The 24,592-nt window shown below is 40.5% G+C and overlaps 1 protein-coding gene across 1 annotated transcript in view; it reads left to right on the forward strand.

The window, feature by feature from the left end:
- Window positions 1-22,683, forward strand: part of polrmt (polymerase (RNA) mitochondrial (DNA directed)) — a 46,688-nt gene extending 24,005 nt beyond the window's left edge. The window contains exons 15-21 of the mRNA XM_051375497.1: window positions 1,533-1,646; window positions 11,411-11,463; window positions 15,452-15,550; window positions 15,971-16,043; window positions 17,809-17,900; window positions 19,184-19,257; window positions 21,773-22,683. Coding sequence (XP_051231457.1) covers window positions 1,533-1,646; window positions 11,411-11,463; window positions 15,452-15,550; window positions 15,971-16,043; window positions 17,809-17,900; window positions 19,184-19,257; window positions 21,773-21,822 — 555 coding nt within the window. The 3' untranslated portion in view covers window positions 21,823-22,683. The remainder of the gene's footprint in view (window positions 1-1,532; window positions 1,647-11,410; window positions 11,464-15,451; window positions 15,551-15,970; window positions 16,044-17,808; window positions 17,901-19,183; window positions 19,258-21,772) is intronic.
- Window positions 22,684-24,592: the final 1,909 nt, after the last annotated feature.

Genomic DNA, 24,592 nt, shown 5'->3' on the forward strand with positions numbered 1-24,592 from the left:
CTTTGTAATTTGGTAGTAATTGTAGGGAGGCAGTTAACACACTTAATTAATTCCAGTTCATTGTGAGTGTAACTGAGAGAGTATTTTAGTTGGTGCACAGCAGATCAGCTAAACATGCAGAATTTGTCTACAGAAAAAAACATGTATATCAAGAATAAAGTTTCCAATAATCAGTTAATATTAATTTGGAGTTACATGGAACTGCTTTTTTCAAAGAAATTATAATAACTATAAACTCATACTAAAATAATTTAAATAACACAACTTGGCCTCCATTTGTGCATTCCAGAAAACTTCAGAGGAAAGACACGTAGAATAAAACATTAATCCAATTTCTTCTTACTGACCTACTCCTGCATATAGGATGTTATCTTATCTTTATTAATGACTAGTTTACTTCACTATTACCCAGACAACAGCACCCATTCATCACATGGACTCCATTTATAAATTTAGGACGTGCACCTGGTAGGGGATTGTATATTATCTCCACAGGCAGAGAGGAGTCTGGCGAGCAAATAGAAACACCACCCACCGCTGCTGTGTGTGTCCTTTGGGGAATGTGTGGGGACAGCCCAGTCTGAGATGAAAAATCCCCTTCCCATCATACCTTGGTGTGTGTGTGTGTGTGTGTGTGTGTGTGTGCGTGTGTGCGTGTGTGCGTGTGTGCGTGTGTGCGCACCTGCTGCTATTAAATAGGTCACATCCTCTTGCCTTTCGCAGCAGTGAGTTGAAGTATGAGTGAGCGAGAGGTAGCTGATCAATCCCCGGTGCTGTCATCCCTGACTTCTCCTGCATTCTCTGTTCATTTCCCATTTATTCTGTCAACACTCTATACATTCCCTTCAAACTGTCCACTCTTCACTGTCCCTCTCTCTCTCTCTGCCTCTTATCGATCTATTGATTGATCAGTCAGTCTCTATAGCTATCTCACTGGTTAATCTCTCACTCCCTTTTCTTTGCTTTCATGCCTTTATTTCATTGTACCAGGGGAGGAAGCAAGTATATGATGACGAATGGAGCAACTTTGGGCCAGAATGCTACCTCGAGTTGCTAGGACATATTTATCTTTCCTACAGCTCTCGGTGTCCCTACATGTGTGAGGAGGCACTTCTATTCCTGTAAACTGTGCCAGACACTTACGCAAACATTGCTGTTGCACTTGCAATTTTTAGAGTAAGCAACAACTCCTCACCTGTTCCTCTGTACGTTTACAACAATTGTTTTCCGCTCCAAGAAGTAGAATGGCAGACCTAAATGCATACATCATCTGTTGATGCTGGGGAGAGAAAGTTTCTATTTTCTGTTGTTGTTCCAAATGCACCATAGTGTCTTGATTTTTTATTAAACACTCCACCCCATAGAATATGAAAACTTCATCACCCAACTGTCCGAAGTTACTGATATGAACTTTATTGCTATGTTGTCCACATAAACACACTTACAAACACAACAACAAATAAGAATGCCCTTAAATCCAGTGTGTGCCCTCACTTTACCTTTACCTCTACCTCTGAACCCATGTGTTGCAGGATTGGCTTACAGAGAGCGCCAGGTTCATCTCCAAGTCTGGCCACACCGTGGAGTGGATGACACCCCTGGGTTTACCCATCATTCAGCCCTACCACCAAACACGCAGCCAAGTGGTAAGTCTCCTCGTAAGGCATGTGTGGTGGTACAGTTATAATAAAATTTATTTATCTCTGTGTAGGATTAATTGTTTGGACATACTCCACTTTCTGTCAGCCATTGCACTGCAGAGCTTCTGCATGATTTCACACATAATTTCACACGCATTTTCAAGGAGAGGTTTAAGTTTTTGTGCTATTTCTGTAGCTGCTTTTGTAAAATTGGTATTAGAATTAATGTCAGTTGACGCTGGGCTTTTACCTCTTTGGCTTATCTTTATGCTGTGCGCCACACCCATTACAGGCCCGTCCTTACTTCTGTATTTTCAGAATTTACCAGCTGGCCTTTCGAAAGTTCTCCTCTTGTATCTTCGCCTGTTTGGCGTGCTCCTCTTCTTTGTCTCACCCTTCACAACATTCTCAATACTTCCACAACTGACCTTTTCATAGCATACACTGCATACACTTTTTAACTCACACAAGTACAACTATATACAGTACTCATTAATCTCTCTCTTGACACACTGACCAAGAATAGAAACCCCTATGTGTACCAGCTTAGTGCAGTTGTGTAATGTGTTAGATTTGACCCATTATTGTCTTCTTGCTCTAATATTTGCATGAGGTAGTAAGGTGCTTTGGATCATTACTTTAACTATTATCATAATTCCACAGTGTAATTTCCACTCCTCAAATTTCATTGGACTTTGATGGAATTTCTGATGAAGCTGATAATAAATGAGGCTGGCCGATTAGCTGTGAGTCGGTTGGTTGGTTTTAAATTGGAGGCATATAGTAGGCTTACACAAATATGCACTGAGTAAGTATTTATACACGAATATAAGAAGACTAAGAACGGCAGCTCTCCTAAAAGCTGTCAACCTATAACAAGCTATAAATCTTAAAATTCAATGTTTTTATCCTCTGAGAACAAGCTGTTGTCCCCACACAGCCAGCCCACAAATTTCCTTCACTCACTGTGATCTGGCAAGGCTCAAGGCTCAATAAGCATTTGCTTGAATTAGGGTCACTGCCAATCTGAATAGACCAAACTACTTTGCATGCAATTTGTCCAACCTTTTTTCAGCTGATTGATGATTGACAAGTGGTCTTCTGGGCTCACACATGAACATGACTAGATGCATTCAGTACTCAGTGGACTCTCCTGGTTTTCAGAAAGTGCTTCAGGATTTCTACATGGGGGAAAAAAATTATGACTCTAATGGTTGTAGTCCTGTGACAGACTGATGACCGGTCAGGGCTCAGCGGATTTCTTTTCTAGACTATCTCAAAGCCAAAAAGTGAGCTGTTGAGATATATTGTAGTCTGGCTTTGTGTTTAGTGTGTTTGTGTGTCCATAACCCATCCCTTTGTTTTGGCCGCAAACTATTTTTAGGTAAAACCCAATGTTCACTTCTCATCTTTCATTCATTCTTTGCACCACAGGAAATCCAACTCCCTAAAATAATTATTGTCTCAGTCTTCTTATATGCAGGACACCCAACCTATCAGGAAGCTTTAAGTACCGAATGCTTTGCGGGTGGAATGTCCCAGCTGGGCTTTCCAAGTCTCGATAGGTTTGGTGCAGGAGTACACCACTGATGGTGTATTGTGATTGTTGTGAGTGGCCCAACTTTAGTGGAGCTCAACAACATCACTAGAGTTCCCCGTCACTATGGAGACCCTGACAGTAGCACGTCTTATAGATAACATGCGCAGATAACGTGTGTGTGTGTGTGTGTGTGTGTGTGTGTGTGTGTGTGTGTGTGTGTGTGTGTGTGTGTGTCTGTGTGTGTGTGTCTGTGTGTGTGTGTCTGTCTGTCTGTCTGTCTGTCTGTCTGTCTGTCTGTCTGTCTGCATGCATAGGTCTATATGTGTGTGTGATGATTCTGTATAAAATCAGTGTTGACCTTTTTATATCCTTAAGCTCATTAACTAAGTAAAAGGCGGAGACAGACATATAGCGTATGCCAAGTACAGACAGGCGGCTGGCTCATGGACTGGTGCAGCATGACGCTTGCTCTTTTAGTATGACATCAAGCAGAAGGTTGGCTTAGAGGGGCAGTGACACCTCACAAGCAGGTGCAAAAGAGTGAGGGTGACAGATGGTGGGTCCCCTGAGGGTGCATCTCTCTCTGTCGGTATAGTAGGGCGCATTCCCTTGACTTGATCTGCTTTTTTATGTCCAGCAGGGACAAGGAAGCTGTTTAGCATGTGCTTTTTTTCCAATCCCTAAAAACCTTCCCTTATGGATGAATAGGGTTTTAGCTTACATTTCACAGATAACTTTCTTCATCCCCTGCAATAATTCTCTAATCCAGTTGCATCACTGGGCAACAAAAATGAAACTAACTTGCAGAAAGGTCACCTTTTCCCTGCATAGCTGGATTAAATTCAATCTCCCAGTCTCCTCTCTGCTTCTTAAATCCAAGGCCACGGTGTTTCTGGGGGTCATTAGTAATTAGACTCTAGATAGAACAGGAAGATGAAGTGTGATGCACAGTAGGAAAACCAATAAGTGGAAAGAAAGTAGCTACAATAGCATCACATAATCACACTGGAGTGTGTGCATGTTTTTGCATCTTTGCATTTTTGTTTGTTGGTTCTTTTCAGTTCTTTCAGTGCGTACAGAGATGAGTACCTGTGTAATCGAGTATTTTCCATGGCTGATGGGAGGTGAGGAAATTAGAGTAGGGTGGAGTAGCTGAATGGAGCATGAACATACATCAGGGAGGCTGCTTAACAGGATTGGGAGATATTAATCGGATCATAGGTCACTCTGGCTCAGATTCCGTGTTTATTTTTCATTCTCCCTCCCAGGCAAGGTTACAGTGAAATCTCACTCTCAGTGGATGGTGACACAAGGGAATTGTCATCTGGATTGGCTGGATTTGACTGGATTTGTGAGTTTATAGTGTGACTAAAAGCCTGTGATCTAGTGTCCTCTAGAATATAGAAAGAATCAATTGGGTTTTTGTCAGTCAGTTAAGCATTATGCATAATTTATTTTTGGTATAGTACAAAACATGTCAAAAAGTAGTTGCCTGGGGTCTAAAACAATACAAAAATAGTCCTGTCAACATTAATAAATAGTTCAATATAATGTGTTATAAGTCATATTAGTTAATATCTTTTGAATCATTTTTTTAATACTGTACTGATTGTAGCATGGACATGTAAAAGACATGTCATGCCATCCATCCTACATAGGAGCAAGACACCCAGACTGAAAGAGACACACTTTTTTGCATCTCATTGTGTTGGTTTGTGGTCGATTTGAGTGTCTTTGTGGCTGTTTTGTGTTTCTTTGTAGTTGTTTCATTGTTGTCTTGCATCTCTTTGTGGTTGTCTTCCATATCTTTGTAGTCGATTTGTAACCTGACTGCGCCAGATGGTTTGTTACACACAACTAAGTTGACAATAGAAACTGTTTGGAACAGGGCAGGCACTTCCAAGAAGTCTGCAGGTGATTGGATGAAACATATGTCCTGTGGTCGATCTGCATCTCTTTGAGACCGCTTTTTTGTTTTTTCCATCCAATCCATCCATTTTACTAATAACAAACCCATATAAGAATTTTGAAGGATTGCCGCAGACTTGCAGCAGACTTACTGCAGCCTGTAAGTCAGAATGAGTCAGTTTTTCATTCTAATTCTGAGGAACTACATATTTCTAAATGTTGACATGATGTTCTCCATGCCTCCTTTAGCCCCAGAACAGAAATGAGCCATTCCCAGGGGTAGCATGGTGTTTTGTTGCTCTTGCAGAATCTTGTGGCATTTTGGGGTGAAATCATGAATGCAGTTTGACTATCAAGGACACCCCCGAGTGGTAGGAAAAGAAAGTTTGGTAGAAAGAAGGTCTGGAAAAGTTCACTGGAAGGATGGCGAGGTGTGTGTGTGTGTGTGTGTGTGTGTGTGTGTGTGTGTGTGTGTGTGTGTGTGTGTGTGTGTGTGTGTGTGTGTGTGTGGCTGTGTGTGGCTGTGTGTGGCTGTGTGTGGCTGTCTTCATGAGGAGAAGGCAAGGTGGAGGACCTGGTGACCCGGAACAGCAGAGAAAGTAGGTGTGTGTAAGGCAGAGCTGTTGCCCCTTAAATAGGTGACACCACTTTTTCACCACAATTTGATGAACGGGGATTCCCCTCTTGGCAGCATGGCTTGTAACTGGTTATTGATGGCTGCTGTATCCATGACTAGTGGTGTTGCAACTCTGATTTACACTACACAAGCTTTTTCCCCCGCAAACACGCAGCAGGGTCAGTCAAGGTCTCATTCAGAATAGCCTCAAGAATTGAGTCAGGTCCTGTACACAATTCACTCACATATGCATTATAATGAACAGGAGCACGGGATACGGTAGTGACCTCATTTACAGCGTGGCAGTCCATTACTCACACCAAAGGTAACCTCCATTTCTTTCACCCTCACACCTTTTTTTTCACATCACAGCTTCTCTTTTCCCTATTCTGACCTATCTGTTAGGACACATTGAGGGGAGGTAAAGAGGGGAATGATGGACATATTTCCCCCACAAGTCCTCCTAGAGCAATGATGGATGAGATAGCAGCCATGGCAGAATCTAATGGGGTTTTACCACACTATGCTTCTATTTTAAAACCATTTCTTGATCATTGTGTGATTCTGTCATTCATCACACAGCGACCTTCAAGTATTTGACTGGAGTCACCACACAGAGTAGCTTGTTGGCTGCCTGAAGATAGCTTTAATGTACTTTGATCCATGTGTCTTTTTAATCTCTGTATATCCATGCCTTTTTTTATGCATGCATTTAATTTTTACAACAGGGTTGTCATATAGAAATATCATATAATATGGTGCTGATCATCCATGGTCCCCAGAGGATCAATCCTACTGCCTTTGATCCTGATCTTTTCCACTAGTGTTATCAGAAGGTCAATGTTTTTGCTTATTCTGCAAGGTATCTTAACATCTACTTGATGGATTGGCACAGATTTTTAATAGACATTCAGTGCTCCCAGACAATATATCCCAATGCTTTTGGTGAGTCACTGACGTTACTGGATAGATTGCCATTACATTTGGTACAGACATTCATGCATCCCTCAAGATAAACTACATTAACCTTGTTGACCCTGCAACTTTCCATCCAGCATCAAAGTCAAGTTTTTTATTTGTCCAATATTTTGGTTTATGTAGACTTTTTGTATTGTTGAATTTAGAAGTCTCCTTAAAAACAGCAGAGAGACAGACTGAAGTGGTAAGGCTATACAGAGAGATATCCTAATGCTGCTCCGTTGGCACTGAATAGTGGAACAACTATTACCTGACAGCACCCATTGTGAGTTCACTGGGATATGGAGACAGTCATTCACAGCTGTAAGTCTTGCATTCAATTAAATCTCATCTGGATGTTATATCTCAAACAAATGTTCAATGAGTGTACACACTCAGTGGAACAATTTCAAAAAGTGTCACCTGATATGGATATGAAATGGGTGTCTTGATACCACAATTTCTAGCTCAGTGTTTTTGTCGATGCTGACTTAACAGAAATCAATTACCAGATTCATAGACATAGCACAGTGTAGGGTGCATTATTCCCTTTTAAATGTGTGAAAACACCTCCTCATCAGGGCCCACAAGATGTTGCGCTCATCCTAAAACCTTTACAGCACCCAAGAGAGCATTGCACATGGAATGCTTGGTTTCCAGCTTTCCAGTAGGTCATTATAGACACAGAAAGAGCATGAAGCTGAATGGGGAATAATTCGAATTGTGGAAGGATGTGCACTTCAAAGGGCCTGTGTGTCCTCAGTGTTCATCCCACTGAGAAGCAAGCAAGATCAAATAAAAGAGCTGTACATGTAGCACCAAACACAGGGTTATTAAAGACTCTTAAGGAGTTATTTGCATTATGAAAGTTGAATCCAAAGACTCCATCCAGCAGTCAAGTCAATGGCTTGATCCATCTACTTTCTTTCTTTCTGCCTATCTTACCCTTACACAAACACAGGTCATGTAAACCCTAGATCACTGAGCCACCCAAATATCAATTGATTTGTTTTGTTTTTTTATTTTGCCTGGCTGTGATGCAATTCCACGTTGTTAACCCAGAAACACAGAACTGAATGCAAATTAATTGGGAACAAACTTGAACAAATTTTTTTATTCATTAATGTTATTGCATGTAAACCTTTTTAAACTAATAGTTACGATGTCTAATGACTTTTCACAATCAAAGCACTCGTTTGTTTGAGAGTACAGATAGATCTTAGTTTTTGTAGTGCGCTGAATATAACTTGATTGAAATGGCAAAACATTTCTGCATCAAAGCTGTTCCGTCAATGAAAGAAGAAAATGTGTTCAGGGACAGCAACAGACACAGAGATTCTCAGACTCATTAGTGTAGGCTGAATGCAAGGTAAACAGTCTAATGCAAAGTGCTCACATTGACAAGGAGTTGGCAGCCTGTTGCCAGCCATATCTCTTTCCTGATAGTAGCCTGTCGTTCCCACCTAGGCACGGTTCCAAGGGTCAGGGAAAGACTGCCCTGCCACAGATGCCTTGGCACAGCTGATGGACCCTCAAGGCTCGGGAGATTAGAGTGCTAAGTCTTCCCTCCACTAGGAACTAAAAGCTTGAGCATTGGTCTCAGAGAGTGTGTAAAAAGAAAAAAAAAATTATGGTGGGAAGAAAACAGCATAGATCAAAGGGAGGTATTTGCCTGATGCTCTCTCGGCATGAAAAGACTGGCAAATAGCTTGCTGTGCTTAATTTATCCTTCCTTTTCCACTGATGGTTGGTCACTGGGGTTGTATTGATAAAAGTCCTATACTAGTTACTTTCTAAAGTTGTTATCTTAGTAGAGATTGTGTAATTGATGAGGTCATATTTTGCATTAATGTGTGCTCTTTGCCACCCCCCTTCCTTTCGAGTTTTTCTTCAATTAATTAAATTGAATAGAGTCATGAATCACCATGATTGATTACCACCTTCTTAATAAACTGTAATTTTGTAGCATACTCTTGGTACGTTAGCAATAACTTAAATTAGTTATTTTTTGAAGTGGGATTCCCCTGCTTGGATATTTTCTCCGCTTGATTTCCCCTAATTTTCTATCTTTTTATTCTCTCTGCCTCTCTTTTCCATCTCTTTCCTGTCCGTGGTGAAAAGCGTCACCATGAACTGATGCTACCTCCTGCCCTATCCGGGTATAGATGCATATATGTGTGTATATACATATAGATGCTTATCTAGATGTGTCCAAATGTGTGTGCGTAAGGTGAGAAAAGGTGATACTCAAACTGCGTCACAGCCCCATGAAACACAGCCCCATGAAATAGTATCTTTGCTAGCTTAATTCCTATTCAAATAAGACTTCAGAGTGGGATATAACACAGTGAGGGATCATTTTGAACTGCAAACCAAACGCATCAGTTAAGCAGAACCAGAGGGAGGGGTGGGATATCTAAAAAACACTGTGATGGTCTTATTGTTTGGGGCTTTGTTTACACTTACTTGTGCAGGATGAGGTCGCCATTAAAGATTCACTGGTTTCCAGGTGACAAGCAACAGTTTTCTGGGAAACAAAGTCCCCATTTCATTGAATCCTTACAGAAACCAGTAAAGTGATTGAGGTGTTCCGGGCATGATGAGGTCACTCTAAAGTGCTCACGCACTGCTCTCTGATCCAAAAGCTTCTGTTACTCAGCAGACTGTTTAACCTACAACAATTCACAGTACTGTGCCTGATGAGCACTTTGCCACCTAGACGCAAATAATGCAGCTCACTTTAATCTGTTTTCTAGTAGAGTTTTCTAGCAACACTAAAAATATGCACACATAGGATGCTGTAAAAAAATTGACTTCTACTGAAATAGTGTAATGACATTTTTATAGAATAGCTATGAATCCACATTTGAAAATGTTATATTATTTTATATTATTAATTGATCAATAAAGGCCTGCACCTGCCATTACAAAGATGACCACAACAGCTATTTTTAAAACCATTTTGGGGGACCTTTTCAGCGTTAATGGTCAGACTGAGAGTGAAGCAGAAAATCAGGAGAGAGAAGTGGGCATGACACAAGTCGCTGGCTGGAAATGACATTGTGGTCATGCAGCATGCGCAGTAGCTGTTCAGCTACCAAGGCGCTCCACAACAGCTATTTTTTAATTAGAAAAGCAGAGTTGAACCTTCAAACCACAGTCACAGCCTTTAGGGGTCAAGTAGCTTGCATTGAGTCTCTGTGGGCTTCCTGTTGCCACAACTTTCTTGACCTAGATAAGCAGCTGGATGATGGATATGTGTATGAATGGAAGGATGTTATAATTATACTTCTATATGTGTTATCAAGCATGTTTTAATAGAAAATTAATGTACCTTTACCCTGGATTCGGCTCAGGTAGGTTGAATATCTGAGATGTCCAATTATAGTATGAAGCATGAAATATAATCACTTTTTTGAAATGTCCATTAGGGAAAATGACTCATGTCAGCTATGGTTTTGTTGTGTTGAATTTGTAATCTGCGAAATGTTAAGGGCTAATGAACCGGGTGTTTCACCTTTTCTACATTCTAATTTAACGCTTCTTGTGGAAACCTTTAACACATCCAACACCCAACTTCAAATATAATACTTTTAAAGCTCATATTCAACTCATTGTGCTCACAAAGTTGGATATTTTCTTGCATTCCAGTTTTCATCCTTCTAACTTTCTTCTTCTTTATCTTAAGCCCTTGATACCTGATGTTTCACATAAACCGCTATAATGCTTCAAAGTTAAAAAAAACATGTTTCACATTTTGATTTTGTACTGGTGAATTAGATTAGTCGATAAATCAATCCAAACCCTGGAAATGAGTAGACGGCTATTTTGATAATCCATAAATCATTTAAGTCAAAGCTAAAACAAATATGCCAAACATTCCTTGGTTCCAGCTTCTGCAGTGTGATTTTCTGTTTTTCTTTTGTCAAATGAATATTTTGGGCTTTCAGTATGTACATTTATTTTTTATTTCTGATATTTTAAGACAAAACAATGAATCAAGAAAATTACTGTCCCATGAGTTCATAATGATAATAATTGTTAGTTGCAGCCCTAATATTTTGTGGCTCCTTGCTGAAAGACTTTTGTGAAGCTGTATCAGGCTCATGTGACAGTTCAGTGGGTTTGTGATCATCGATGATGTTAAGGAACATTTACCATTATACTGAATTTCGAATTCAGACACACATTTGAAGTTGTTACAACCATTATCAGCCTGCTGGGCTTGAGATAATTAACCTTCTCATTTCAGTCAGGATATTTTTGGCAGTATGGCTTTGTTCTGGGACCTGTTCTGGGAGAGCACACCTCCCTGCCCTTCCATGTGCATGCAAGGGAAGCTTAAGACAAGGAGCGCTGCAGCAAAGACCCCCCCCCCCAGGCTACAGAACAGAGAAAGCATCAATGATTAAATCAGATACAGCATACAGCATACAAGGAGGAGCTGGGGTGGAGGTGGGTTGCAAAGCAGCTTGCAGAGGAAGCAGCAGGGGTAGGCAGACTAAAGCACCTTAAATAAGCCTCCCTGAATGACATTTGCCAATTGGATGCTTGACAGGTATTAGCTGAGCTATCAGCTTATTGTATGTAATTTCCCAATCGGAAGCTGAGGAGGGAATCAGCTGAGCTATCAGCTGATGTGTGTTTACGGTCAGCTGCGATCAGCTGATGTAGCTGCAATGTGAACTGAGCTTGACTTTCGTGGCCTGTCTGAACTAATGCTGTGCTCAATTTCTTTGTCCTTTCCAGCTGAAGAGTGCATTTCAAACTATCCAGATCAGTATCAACCATGACATCACAGAGTAAGTCTTTCTGCAGTTAACACCTGTTTCTGTCTGTTTTTCCACTCTCATACTAAAGTTGACCCACAGCAGCTGTAATGTTACCACTTTATTCTCTCTAATATGTCATATTAGTGACCTGGAACAAAGACAGAGAATAGCTGGTGAGAGGACTTGTGTTTCTAGCTCGTCTCTTTTTTCTTTGGCTGGAGTGAGTTTTCTGTCTCAGGTTTTCAAAATGTGGCTTCAGTCTTGACAACTCTTTGTTTAGCTTTTAGAGGTGAATGGAATTAGAAAGTAGAGCTCCCCTTGAGGCAATTACCTTCCATTTTCAATACTTTCAGCTGCACAAAAGCCCTGTCGCCAGTGGATATTTTCACTGATTGCCCACTCAAACTTGGACGTAACTTTGCATTTGTCATAAAGCAGGAAAAGCCATCAGAGTTCTGAAACTACTTTGAAAGCATAGTTTTACACTTCCAGTTTCAGATGGAAGAAAAAGTAGTTTCATCTATTTTGTCCAGAAGCTTCATTTATAGAACATAATACTGCACAATCATATCACTGCCAAAATACACTCATTAACCAGAGAAAATTATGTAAAAGGTGGGATTATGTAAGAAAAAGGCCTTTTGAGTGACAAAATCCAATAAGTCAAGATATGAGATTCAGCTAGAAACACATCAGAAATGGTCAAAAATAGATTCCAAATGAGTTTTTATGATGAAATGTGCAGGTGGCATTATTTAACTATGTATTATTCAACATGACGAAAAGACAGTTGGTTATATTAGTTATATAGTGATGGTCCAAGTAAAAAACAGTAAAAACACATGCCAGCAATAGAAAATATACATATTATCTCGTCCATGTGTCGCTTTTTAAGCAGAGTTTCAACCCACAGATGGTTTATAGAGCTAAATATGCATCCCAAGTTACATAAATATGCAATCCAAGCTACATTCTCAATGTTAATAGGGTGATCAGAGGAGATTTAACGTGAATATACTGATTTCACATTGAATTATTATGCCTCCTTTTGTACCTGTCATTTAATTAGTAGCAGTCCACTTCAATAGATGATATTTGACCTTTTTGGATAAAGAAGGCCGACTGGTTTTTGCTCTTCTCTGAATAAGTGCTAGTTTGGGATGTGTGAATGACTGCTTTGACGGGGAGGCGAGAGAAGAATGTGTAGATAGAGTTTTAAAAGAGACGACAGAGGAAGGGTGATAGAGGTGAGTAGAGGACAAAAAGAGACAGAATGAGAGACAGCGGCAGAGAGTTGTGGGAAGACGGGAGTGAGAGCACTGGAGACAGAGATGACAAAGACTGACAGCCATCCTCCTCAGTCTGACATCTAAAGTATACTACACATCCAGCAGTGTGAATACTGAAAAAACAGCCAGAGCAGAGGGGGAGATTGAGGGGGGTTTGAGTTGAGAGGAAGAGATGATGTTTTGAAAGGTCGTCTCGCCTGAAACTTGAAATTTCCTGTCAGAGAAAGCATCAGTGTTATACAGGCTGACATTCTGAGCTAAACTTGACGCTATGGCTGATTTTCCTCAGCTTCTCCTTCCATACACACACACACACACACACACACACACACACATAATTGCACTTGCTGTGATTAAAGATCCTATAAAATCTCGTCCAGCGTCTAAATATGTAAATGGCATTACAGACGGAGTAGTGACAGCCTTCAAGCAGCCCTCGTTTTGCTTGCCATTTCCTCCATCCCTCTCATCTTTAGAGGAGTGCTGATTATCCAGACCTCTAAACTGCAGTGGAAAAAAACATCAAATACTAAGCTCTACGCCAACTTTCAGTATCTCTTGTGACATGAACTGTTATCTATAGGGAGAACAGTTGCACTTTAGAGAGCTGCGGTTGCTAACCCTTAGAGTACTGACTGTGCACCTTTGACTGTACCTCCAGTACGTCAGTCCTCTGGGATTTAAAGGTGACATGTTTGTTTTGTGTGTGAGTGTAGGTGTGAGGGAAAGGGAAATAAAAAGGGAAACGAGAAAAACAGACAGTCTTGTTCTAAGTGTAGCTAGTCTACTGTGCTTGCAAATAAATTTCCAGGAATCTTGTTTTTGCTAAGCTCAAGCCCTAAACTCAAGGCACAAAGATAAAACTATAACATTTCCAGGCCAAAAATAAAACAGACAGAAGGAAAACTAGACTGACAGACAGGCATCGTGTGCGCCTGTGTGTATCTTTGGGTTTGGCCCAAGCTTTCTCCACACTGTCTCCATTGCCATTAGAAGAGCGTTCTGGTCTGTGGAGGCCCAGAGGATTTGAATGGCACAGGCTCAGGGTAATGGGAACATAGGGATACAGATTGGCAGGATGCTTTTTCTACTGCCAGTTCCATCATCAGTAGCAGCAGCACTGCATTTATATTACCTTGTACTATTTCTTTTATACCACTTCTATATTTGTATGCTCTCATATTGACTATTGTTTAGAAGACACAGAACCACGGAGTCCCCTGGGGGTCACATAGTAGAAAATAGATACTGATGTTGAAATCCATGCGCAATAATAGATGTTTTCACAGCAGACATTTTTGACTTGTCCCAGCAGAGAAAGCGCAGGTGTGACTAATAATATTAATGATGCGGTCACTAATAATGTTTATTACACCTGTGCCTTGTGAGTCCACAGCACAGCAATGTCCCTGTGTTAAAGGAATAGTTCAATTACTTAAGTAACATTTGCTTGTATGCTAATTCCCTTTTTGGCGATGAGTTAGATGTGAACGTTGACACATCTGTACAGTAAATATAAGGCTACAGTTAGCTTAGCATAGCACAAAGACTGTAAACAGTGAAAACTGCTGCCCTGGCTCTATCCAGTGTAACACAAGTCCCCGTACCAGCACCTCTAAAGCTCACTAATGAACAATAATTTTTTTTTAATGTATACAAAACTGAAGTGTAAGAATGACTATATATCCCCTTTTGTCTTTCTTAAAAATGTAATATTTTATTGACTCGTCTAAAAGATGGGGGCTTGTACAAAACTTTATCTGATCAGATGTTGTTTGGTGCAACTAGCTAATAAGGCCCGTCATATAAAATCACAGTCAACTATTAGCTATGTAGCAGAGTGATATCCCAGGTCAGAGGTGTGCATTTCATATATATATATTCATATAAGACAGTAAACACTTTGTTTGAATCAAATTGTGCTCTAATTTATTAATTTCTCTGTCACACCCAGCCTCCTGATTTAACAATGCGGCTGATGGAGGTGTGGGTGGTCGCTGTGTTTTCTGAGCCACAACCACTTTCTAGGGAGCCAATCACAATTTTCAATCAGAAAGTAGTCACATAATGTTTGATAAAGACGTTTTAACTTCAGTTTCACTGTGACCTTAAAAGGACCAGTGTGTAGGATTTAGTGGCATCTAGCGGTGATTTTGCAGATTGCAACTAACTGAACACTGCTTGTGTCTGTATTTAATGACCTGGGAATGAGAAGAGGCTGTGAAGTGTGTAGGAGAAACTACGATGGCTATAAAATGCCCCGTCTATCTACAGCTTGTATTTGATTTATTCCCTAGTCCCTTGTGGGCTACTGTAGAAACATGGCAGTTCTACATGGAAGGCGACCCGCGATGTCTGTAGATAAAAATGGCTCATTCTAAGCAAAGCAATTCCTATATTCAGTATGTCCAAACATTGCTCCTGGCTTTTACTTTATCTGCACATTTACTGTACTATTATGAAACTCCTCAACGGTACAGTGCGTTTTATGTAATGGTTACTAAAACCTGCTGTCTTCCAAGCAGTGCACAACTTAAAAAGGGAATGAAAATAAAGGTTTGCAAACTGTCTGCTCGGGAGTTATCAGCACAGTTCATAATGAGGCCACTTCAACTTGGCAGAAACATCCCTTTTTATATTAGAAAGCATCAAAGTACAGGTATCATTGCAGAAAGTAAAGTGTTTTTTATACTGTCAATACAATGTCTATGCTTTCTATCCTTTCTCAGGATGCCAGACACAGTTAAACAGAAGAATGCCTTCCCACCAAACTTCATCCACTCTCTGGACTCCACACACATGATGCTGACTGCTCTCCACTGCTATAGGTATCATTTAACATATCATACTTAACCCATAAAACCCATGCAATCATGTTTCTAAAGGCAGTCTGAAATATGCTCCTGACATTGACTCTCTATGTATGCATGACCTCAAATAGCTTTGAGAATGTACCCTCTCATTTTAAAAGCAATTATCACTTCAGATGAGCATTATATGATATCCGTGCAGTATAAGCTCACAGAATTGGCCTCTTGACAGGTGTGTTAATTCATGATTGAACTCACGCTGGCTTTACATGAAGGTCCGCTATGGTTTTAGGTATTATTGTCGCTGTAATACACCTTTGCCAAAGTCTACCAGTTTTTAATGACCTTGTCTTCTCTTTCATGTATTTTTCTTTGTCTGATTTCAATCCCTGAACATGGCTTCTCTTCAACCCTTTGTTCCCTCTCCTTTCCTCTCAGTGCTGACCTGACATTCGTCTCGGTTCACGACTGTTTCTGGACCCACGCCCTCACTGTGGACACCATGAACAAGGTATCAAATTACAGTCCAATCATTTTTTGCTCCCACCGGTTCAGACTCTTTCACCATTCTTGTACGTATCATCCTTTCAGAGCTGTTTTCAACCTGTCTGATCGTGTATCATCAGGGTTTAGAATTCTCCTGTTTTTACTGTGTAATTAAAGCTTAAGGTGACACGTGATTCAATTCTTCTGGTTCTATCTTTCCTTTACATCCAGGTTGGTTTGTTTTATATATTTTTGCTGAATTGAACAGAAGAAGGATTGTGTGTTCTTGAAAGCTGTGAGTACTTTTACAGTGGATGCTGGTGATAAAAATACATTTTACATGTAGCATCACTAGTGCTAGGTAGAAGACAGGTTTTGTGAAGCCACTAAAACAAATGAAATATTTTCACAGTTTCATACATTTACTGGCTGCTGGCTGTAGGTAGCACCTTTAGACAGAGCCTGTTGTGCTGAATAAATGACTGTCTGCCTCTGCCTGCTGAAACTAGCTTGTCAACAGACCCAGACTGAGACACAGCATAGAATAAAATGGATCAATTTACCTTAAAGTCCCAGTTTTCTGTAGATGTCAGTTTTATGTCTTCAGCCCATCTCAGAGGAGTTGCAACCAATGAAGCAGTTCCCTTTCAGTACATTCATATTTAATATCATTCTCAAGATATTAAATATCTTAGTCAACACCTAAGCACATGAAGAAGGTCCTTTTTTTAAGTGCAACTGACCCTTCCTCAATTCTTCATCCACCCATTTTCTGAACTGCCAGGCTGCCAGTATAAACAGGTTTCTGAGTGACGTGGGGGGCAGAAAACAAACCAGAATGACTGAGAGCGTATGAGAAGATCAATATGAGGAGTTCTGTTTGTCCTTTAAACTACAAAAGTAATGCATGGGAAGATTTAATATTCCAAGAAGGAAACCCTCCCTGTTAGCTCTGCTGATATAGTCAGAGGCCTGGGTTTTAGTAAAGTGGTTTTCTTGGGAGTTTGCATAGAAACTGGTGAGGGAGAAATGCCTTTCAAGGCAAGACAGCTCCCACTATTACTGCGTGTTTAGGATTTTTTGATGAATAGTGCACAAGTTTATCAAGCTCTATAATCAATTATTTGCTGATCAGTTTGTGTTTTGAGTATCAGTGTGGGATTTGTTGGCAGACTGGTGGCTTTGGATGGAAAATTTGTCATGTGTCTGATTTCTAATATTTCAGGGAATAGTCAGGTTTTTCTGAGTCTCTTTTCCTAATTCTGCACCCCTTCTGCAATGCACTGGTTTAATGGCACCAGACTAGAGAATTAGCACCGGCAGCTGTTTATCTCATAATATTAATCGTTGTGGATGGAAACGGACATTAATTTGTGTTTTCTTTTGTCAATTTTTTAGAAATTTGGTTAAAATTCACACTAGATTTTAATGAAAACATTTGAGACTTGCAGTGTGTTCTACATACTAAAATGCATCCTGGGAAACACATGGGGAGGATTCTAATAACCTGCAACCAACACAGAAATGAATAGCACTTCTTTTCCCCAGGTGATGCTGTGGTGTGTCAACAGCAATATAAATCAAATCCACAGTTTTTTTTTTTTTTTTTTTGGTCAAATTTGTATTTGACCAAAAAAAATTGTATAATTCAAGGAGGAATTGAGAAGACATACAGAAAAGTTGTTTATACTCTGGGAGATGATCCATTTTCCTGATTTGCTTGTAGGTCAAGTGTGTTGGCAAGATTAATTCAAAGTACACTTCTTTCTGCCTCTTCCTCCTCCTGTCAGGTCTGTCGGGAACAGTTTGTCGCCCTGCACAGCCAGCCAATCCTTCAAGAGCTGTCCAACTTCCTGCTAAACAAATACTGCAGCAGCCCCCCGTGAGTTCACACACCTGCATGCTGGAACACATTCGACTGTTCACACTCATACATACATAGGTTAAGTCTCAAGAGCAACACCGTGGTCAGTTATCTATAAGGTTTATGATGATAAAAATAGGTCTAGCTATCTTTTTTTCCCATCTCTATTTCAGGTACAAACGATTATTGTCATACAGTATCTACACTTAAGCAAAATTTTATGCAATAGTTACTCTGTCTGTGTCTATGCAACGCTGTATATTATCTTTATGGACCTTAATGGTATAGACAAAAGCCATCATACGCTGAACATGCAACTCCCAAATGTACATACAATATAAAACAGTCCAAGGAGAAGGTACACACACTAAAGGTTATAAGGCAATAAAAGTTAAATTAGCATGCCAGAGTTTTTCCTCCACTTGTCTGTGACCCCCCCCCCCTCTCTCTCTCTCTCTCTCTCTCTCTGTGTGTCTGTGTCTGTGTTACTGGCCTCAGGCTGGGTTATGCTCATCATCTGACTGTTTTTCTCTCTTTGGGATAATTGGACACCTTCTCTACAGCCTTTACTCCACAGCAGCCCTCATCCTCTTTGTCTTTCTCCCTCCCTCTCACACAGACACACATCACTGTTCCCTAATCCTTGCAAACACATGATTCATTCTTGTAGGTACCAGAGAGAAAGACTTGTGGGAATAGGAAGACTTTTTGGATTTCTTCACTGGCTGCAATGTGTAACTGAATACCAGTAGATTTTATTTTTTTTAACAATCCTTACAGTTTAGGCAGGAATTGGTTCAATATAATGATAGGTTAACCCCCTGCTTAAATGAAAACAAATGGATTAGTCTACATGTTCTTGCTTTTCAACTTTCTACTATCCTAGAAGTTCTTTCAAAGTTCTACAGTTCTAGTGTTATCACCCTACAGAAAAAACATTGTGTGGTAAAACATTAAAATGGCCTTTTTTGGGTGTACCAGTCACATCTCACATTAACATGTGTTCTGCCACCTCTTGCACATCACATGAGAAGTACTAATTATGTGCTAATTCCAAGGCAGTGAGTCATTGGACTTGCTGTTTTGTCTGAAAAACAACTCACAACAACCTCAAAAACTCTAATGTAACATCCAGGTGTCATAGTAGTTTAAATACGTGGGACCATCAGTCAGCAGAACCGGTGAAGACACTTGAAGGAGACGACTCCGAAAGGCCAATTAGTACTTCTATAGTCACTCAAACGTGTTCTTCTCAGAGTTTTTGAAGTCTTAACTTTTTTTGTTCTCCTCTTTTGTGGCAGGGTTGAGGACACGAAAAAGATGAATATGGAATATGAGAATCTGAAGCAGCTGCTGGCCCAAGTGCCCAAGACAGGTCAGTTTGTATGCAGCTGTCTGGCTCCTAAACACTTGGTTGCACCAAGGCACGAGTATTGTTTGAAAGAGCCAAATTACTGGGTGCTAGTTTTTTTCTGTTTTTTTAATTGGATTGAAGAGGACTTGTATGTCCTGAAGTTCGGTTTGAGGTTAGCAAGAATGATAGGAATGTTATTAAATTAGGTTCTTGAACAATCCTGTTTTCTATCCTGAACAAAAAGAATTGCTACTTGTTGTTGCCTATTGCTTGTATAGTCATCCCATTGTCTGAAGTCGGATGTCGAGCTGTCTGTGTTGCCCAGACATGGTATTCTGCCTGTTGATTCAAACAGGAAATGCCAATGAGTTTGGCTGAAATTCAATTTTCAGGTTATGTCATGAGTGGTCTAGCAGGTCCAGATTTCCCCAGTTTTCCTTTGACGCCACTGCAAGCATCTGTCTATTATTGTCCAGTGTGGAGGTACAGAAGCAGCGCCTCTCTGTCAGTCAGGTGGATGGGGGCTTTGCTGTTATATAACCCCTCGCTCCATTTCCATCTGTACCCTTAGTGTCTGCTTGGCACCGACAGCTGGGTTGTATAAATTGATTACTGTTAATTGTGTCCCTCCTCTGCATAATCAGCTTATGTGGCTAAGACCAGTCAGGTGTGCTCCTGACGGAGGGGTGTGTGCTTGTGTGTGTGTCCCTGAATGTCCACTGTGTTTAATGTTAAATATGAGACTCAATGGATCTGGACTCAAATCCATTATAAGCTTCACTATGAAAGATCCTGAACTGATTATTAAGGTGAGTCTGGTTTCACCGTGTGTAATCCAGCAGGAGGTCAGACGAATCAGGTGGATCTATGACCACAGAGACTGCAGAGAACACTGAATAACTTAGAGCCATTACCGTGCAAAGACACTAACGCAGCTAGAGTCTGACTTTGACGCTACAGTTGCTGACTTTTAGGATAGTAAATGCTTTAAGTTATTCAGTGTGTTCATGTCTTTACTCTTTTAAACACTGACATTTTTTACTTTGGTGTCATTTAACACCATTAAGGCTGTACGTTTGTAAGACCCAAGTTGGGTGGTTGTGAAGAAGCATGTCTTTTCAGCTTTATGTGCCTTCACTTCGGTACACAGTGTTGTACATTATGTGATTGTGGTAACAGTCTGTTTATCTGTTATCATTATTACCAAAATAGAAGATTGAAGTGTGTGCATTCTTAAGCTTTTTATGGCCTTTCCTCAATAATTCACGCTGTAGCTCCTGCTGGCGTACGCTGCTGTCAGAGAGGCAAAGAGTACACAAGGCAAAGTACAGAGTGCAGGACAGGGCCTCATCCAGAGCTAAAATTAGTAGTGTGTGTATTAAAGTTCATAGAAAATTTACTGGTGCCCAGTAAAACTAAAAAGTTGTATCTGATTTAAAAATTAAAGCTCCTGAGTTTGACCCACTTAAAAAATAACTTCTCTTCTCCCTCTCATGAAGTTTGTAACCCTGGCCTTTTAATAGACTCAGGACAAACTACATCCTACCTACATCCTAATGTTCTTAACAGTTTCCTTAATTGATCAACGACAGCATAGATGATAGATGGAAAATTGACCACAGTGCAAATTGTCCGAATTGATTATTTATCAGCATACAAAAACTCCTTGAAATCTTATTTTTAAGGAGTCCCATATATTAAAAGCTTACAAAATACAAAGTGCATATTCCCTCAGTTTTGTTTTTTGGTCATTATGATCAGGATCTGTTTCCCAGCAGCAGTGCCAGTCTGCCAGCTGGTCAGTCCACCACTTTCGTCCAAACTGAAATATCTCAACTATTGGATAGATTGCTATGAAATCGTGTACAGACATTCATGATGTCCACAGGAGAAATCCTGCTGACTTTTGACGATCCCCTGACTTTTCATGTAGTGCCACCTTGAGGTTGACATTTTATGGCTTTTACTGAAATGTTTTGACAAATATTGGATGGCTTGCTGTTGAATTTTGTCAGTCACGTCCCTCTCAAAATTAATTAGTGATCCGCCATAATCCAGTCCAAATGTCAGCCGTACTTGTGCTAATAAGTCTGACTCACTGGATGTAGACTGTGGGTATAAGCCTGCCATTGGCCACGTATTTCACGCAACATTCTCCTTCCACCGTCTGTGTGTTACTGTATTCAAAATCCCCTTCGCTATGGAAAACAAAAACAACCTCCGAGCTTGCAACTTATTTAATTGGAAAATGACAAGTTTACCCTAACCTGGTCGCTAAAGGCACGAACTTCAACAAGCTAGCAGCTGTTACTTTTTTCTTTTGCGGGTAATCAACCATTTTAATCACAGTGCTCGCTTCCCCATGTGCATATGTTCCTCCAAAACACAGCCACCCCCCCCCAAATTTGAACACGATCATATGTGGTGATTTTAAGTTTTCTTTTGTAATTAAAGCTGCAGTACATATACTTTACTTTCTCAGACTACCATCCACTGACTTTAACCTGCTCTGATACTTTGCCTCTTACCTCTCCAGGTGATTTGGATCTCCAGCAGGTCAAAGATTCCATTTATTTCTTCAGCTGAGAGGCTTGTGAGGGCGAGCAAGCGAATGCAGATGAGTGGAATTGACACAGTGCAGCAGGGAGGCTGCAGGCCCCAGGGTCTCGACTAGCTTTGTCTCCCCCAGACATCAGGACATTGATCCAGCCACACCCTGCCCGCCTCCTGGTCCACAGGCTGGCTGGAAACTGCTGGAGCTACTGGAGGCATTCGCAAACACTGAGCCCTGCCTGATTAACTGACTAGTGGGCTGATGGAAATGGTGGGGAGGGGGATACTCATCCAAGCGACAGATGAGGAAATCAGCACCGGATGGAAATGTTAAGACTTCAATCAGTGAAAAGTACCTCTTATAATGGATTTATTCAAGTGTATGTGTGTGTGTGTGTGTGTGCGTGTGTGTCTGTGTGTGTGCGCGTACATGACCCTCTACTGACTGAATCACATGGGAACTGTTGATTTCTTCATCACTCAGCAACACTTCTGCTACTCGATAAGACTGAGCAAAAGCTTCTCACCTACAAACTGTAATTGCTAGTGACTGGTGGTGTGTGAGCATTTGTCATGCTGTGAAGACCTCCACAGAGCGCTGACCTGCCTCTGCGACTCTCCCACCTAATCGTCGATCCCATCATTACTGGCTGGCAGGACGCTCTCTGACACAACGTTTAAACATTTAAAGGTTTTCTGAAGAAGTTTGAAGAGAAGACGTTTCAGGTGGAAATTAAATCAAACAAAGAATTACAGGATACGGGGCTCTCGGAGAAAGATAAATGTGGAAGGATGAGTAAAGGGGAGACAGCATTGTGTGCCAGGGTACTCTTGACTTAACTTTTTGGACTAAACACTTGACAGTTGCCTTTAAAATAAATGTGTTTCTTAAAATGTCTCCTTATTCATTCAGTGGTTCAAAGAAATAGCTGGTATTCTTAGTGGGCTTAAATAGGATGAATGACAGTCTGTTATTTTGTTATATGTATCTGCATATTTCAATTCTACTGTGTATCATGAGATGAAGGCCTCCTTTTAGATGCACCACAAAGGGTTTGCAGGCTTTGCTAATCAACTCAGATCTTATTTTTTCTGGGCCAGTGCCACATCTAGAAGTAAAAATAGCAGAAGTGCTATCTGATCATTGCTGGAAACGTTACAGCAGTTTCAGACAAAAGGTGCCGTGGATGTTCAAAGGCAAATGTAGGCTCAGACAAACAAAGCTGGCTGAGTGACAATGTAATGAAATGGAAATAATCTCCGAGGGGGCATAAATAGTGTGCTGATTAGACTGTAGAATTTGACATGATTTGCACAGCAACATGCACATGGAGATGTTCTTCATATTTTCTGATGTGAATGAGATGTGGCTTTGATCAATTATTTTATTGAGTTGGTAAAAATGATATATCACCTAATGACTTGATTTTACAGTGAAATCTTCTTTGAACTGTGCTCACTGTGCTCTCTGTGAGGACCAGCCATTAATATTTCCAAAGGCAAATTCACACACACACACACAAATGAAAAGTTTGAAAATGGTTTCATCTGTTTAGAATTGATAATATAAGCAGATGTGTCTCTCTTGTGTTTACAGACACTTTAAATGAAAGTAGACTTTAAAGGGACATTGTGTAATGTTTTAAGTATTGTATTAGCTAAAATCAGTCTTCATTCATTGGTGTAAAATTACCTCTGCCAATGATCTGACTTATCCTCCTAAGCAAATAATTTTTTATCTGTATATACATTGGATGGGCAAGTCCATGGAGGCTCGTTCTGCCATTTTGAAAAACTATAATCGCCGAGAGGGACATAAAGCACTAGCCTACTTGTCTAGCTAATCCACAACGCGGTTTCGTTCAGAGCCAGCGTCACGTGACTGAAACCAGAGGCGCTTGTCACTGCCCCGGCACACTTGAAAGTCTGCACTGCACTTTAGTTCATAATGGAGGATCATACTTATGCCGAGCCACAGGAGAAGGAATCCTCGGCGCCGAAAAAGGGAATTAAAAAGGCAACGTGACCGGAGAATTCAAAAAACGAGGGTAAACATCGGGGTAGCTTTTCCCAGGTGGAAAGAGCTAATGAAGGAGAAAGACTTTCAAAGGAACGCTGAAGTTGCCTGCTTTCTCCTCGACAGGTAGGCTTTTTGGTACATAACGGCTACCGTAGTTGCAATACGCATTTGAAAACGCGAGGCACTAGAGAGCACTATTCATTTAATGCAAAATACAATTTCACCGCTAGATGGGAGAAATTCCTACACAATGTCCCTTTAAAGACATTTAAACAATAAGTTGGATGTTGACCTTTGTCTATTAAGGAAATAATTTGAAAATGGAAACTATTTCTCACTTTCTTGCTGAGTTAGTTGAGAAGTACACTGTACACTAAATGAGAAACTAGAGCTAGTAGCTGCTTAGTTTAGCATAAAAACTGGAAGCAGAAGAAGGAAAAGGCTAACTTGGCTTTGTCCAACAACATCTACCTATAAACATGTTTTATTTTGTTTGTATAATCTGTACAAAACAACAAATGGTCTGGTTTTACGGGGGAATACGTGCAGAACTATTTCTTGGTCGGAAACTTTCTGGAATCTCTGCTGGTTGCCTGGAAACAGATTATTGTGTCAGTAGCTACGGAGCTTCTGTGTATTTCCTTTCTACCCTTTACTTCCCCCCGGTGGTGGTATTTTGTTACAATAAAACGTTACTGAGGAGGGAAAATAAAGCTGTCAGAGCTAACAAGCTCGCTAACCATCAGTTAGCTTTCACCCAATCGCTTAAGTTCGCACACATTT

The sequence above is a fragment of the Dicentrarchus labrax genome, unplaced genomic scaffold (assembly GCF_905237075.1).
Source record: "Dicentrarchus labrax unplaced genomic scaffold, dlabrax2021, whole genome shotgun sequence".
Lineage (NCBI taxonomy): Eukaryota > Metazoa > Chordata > Actinopteri > Moronidae > Dicentrarchus > Dicentrarchus labrax.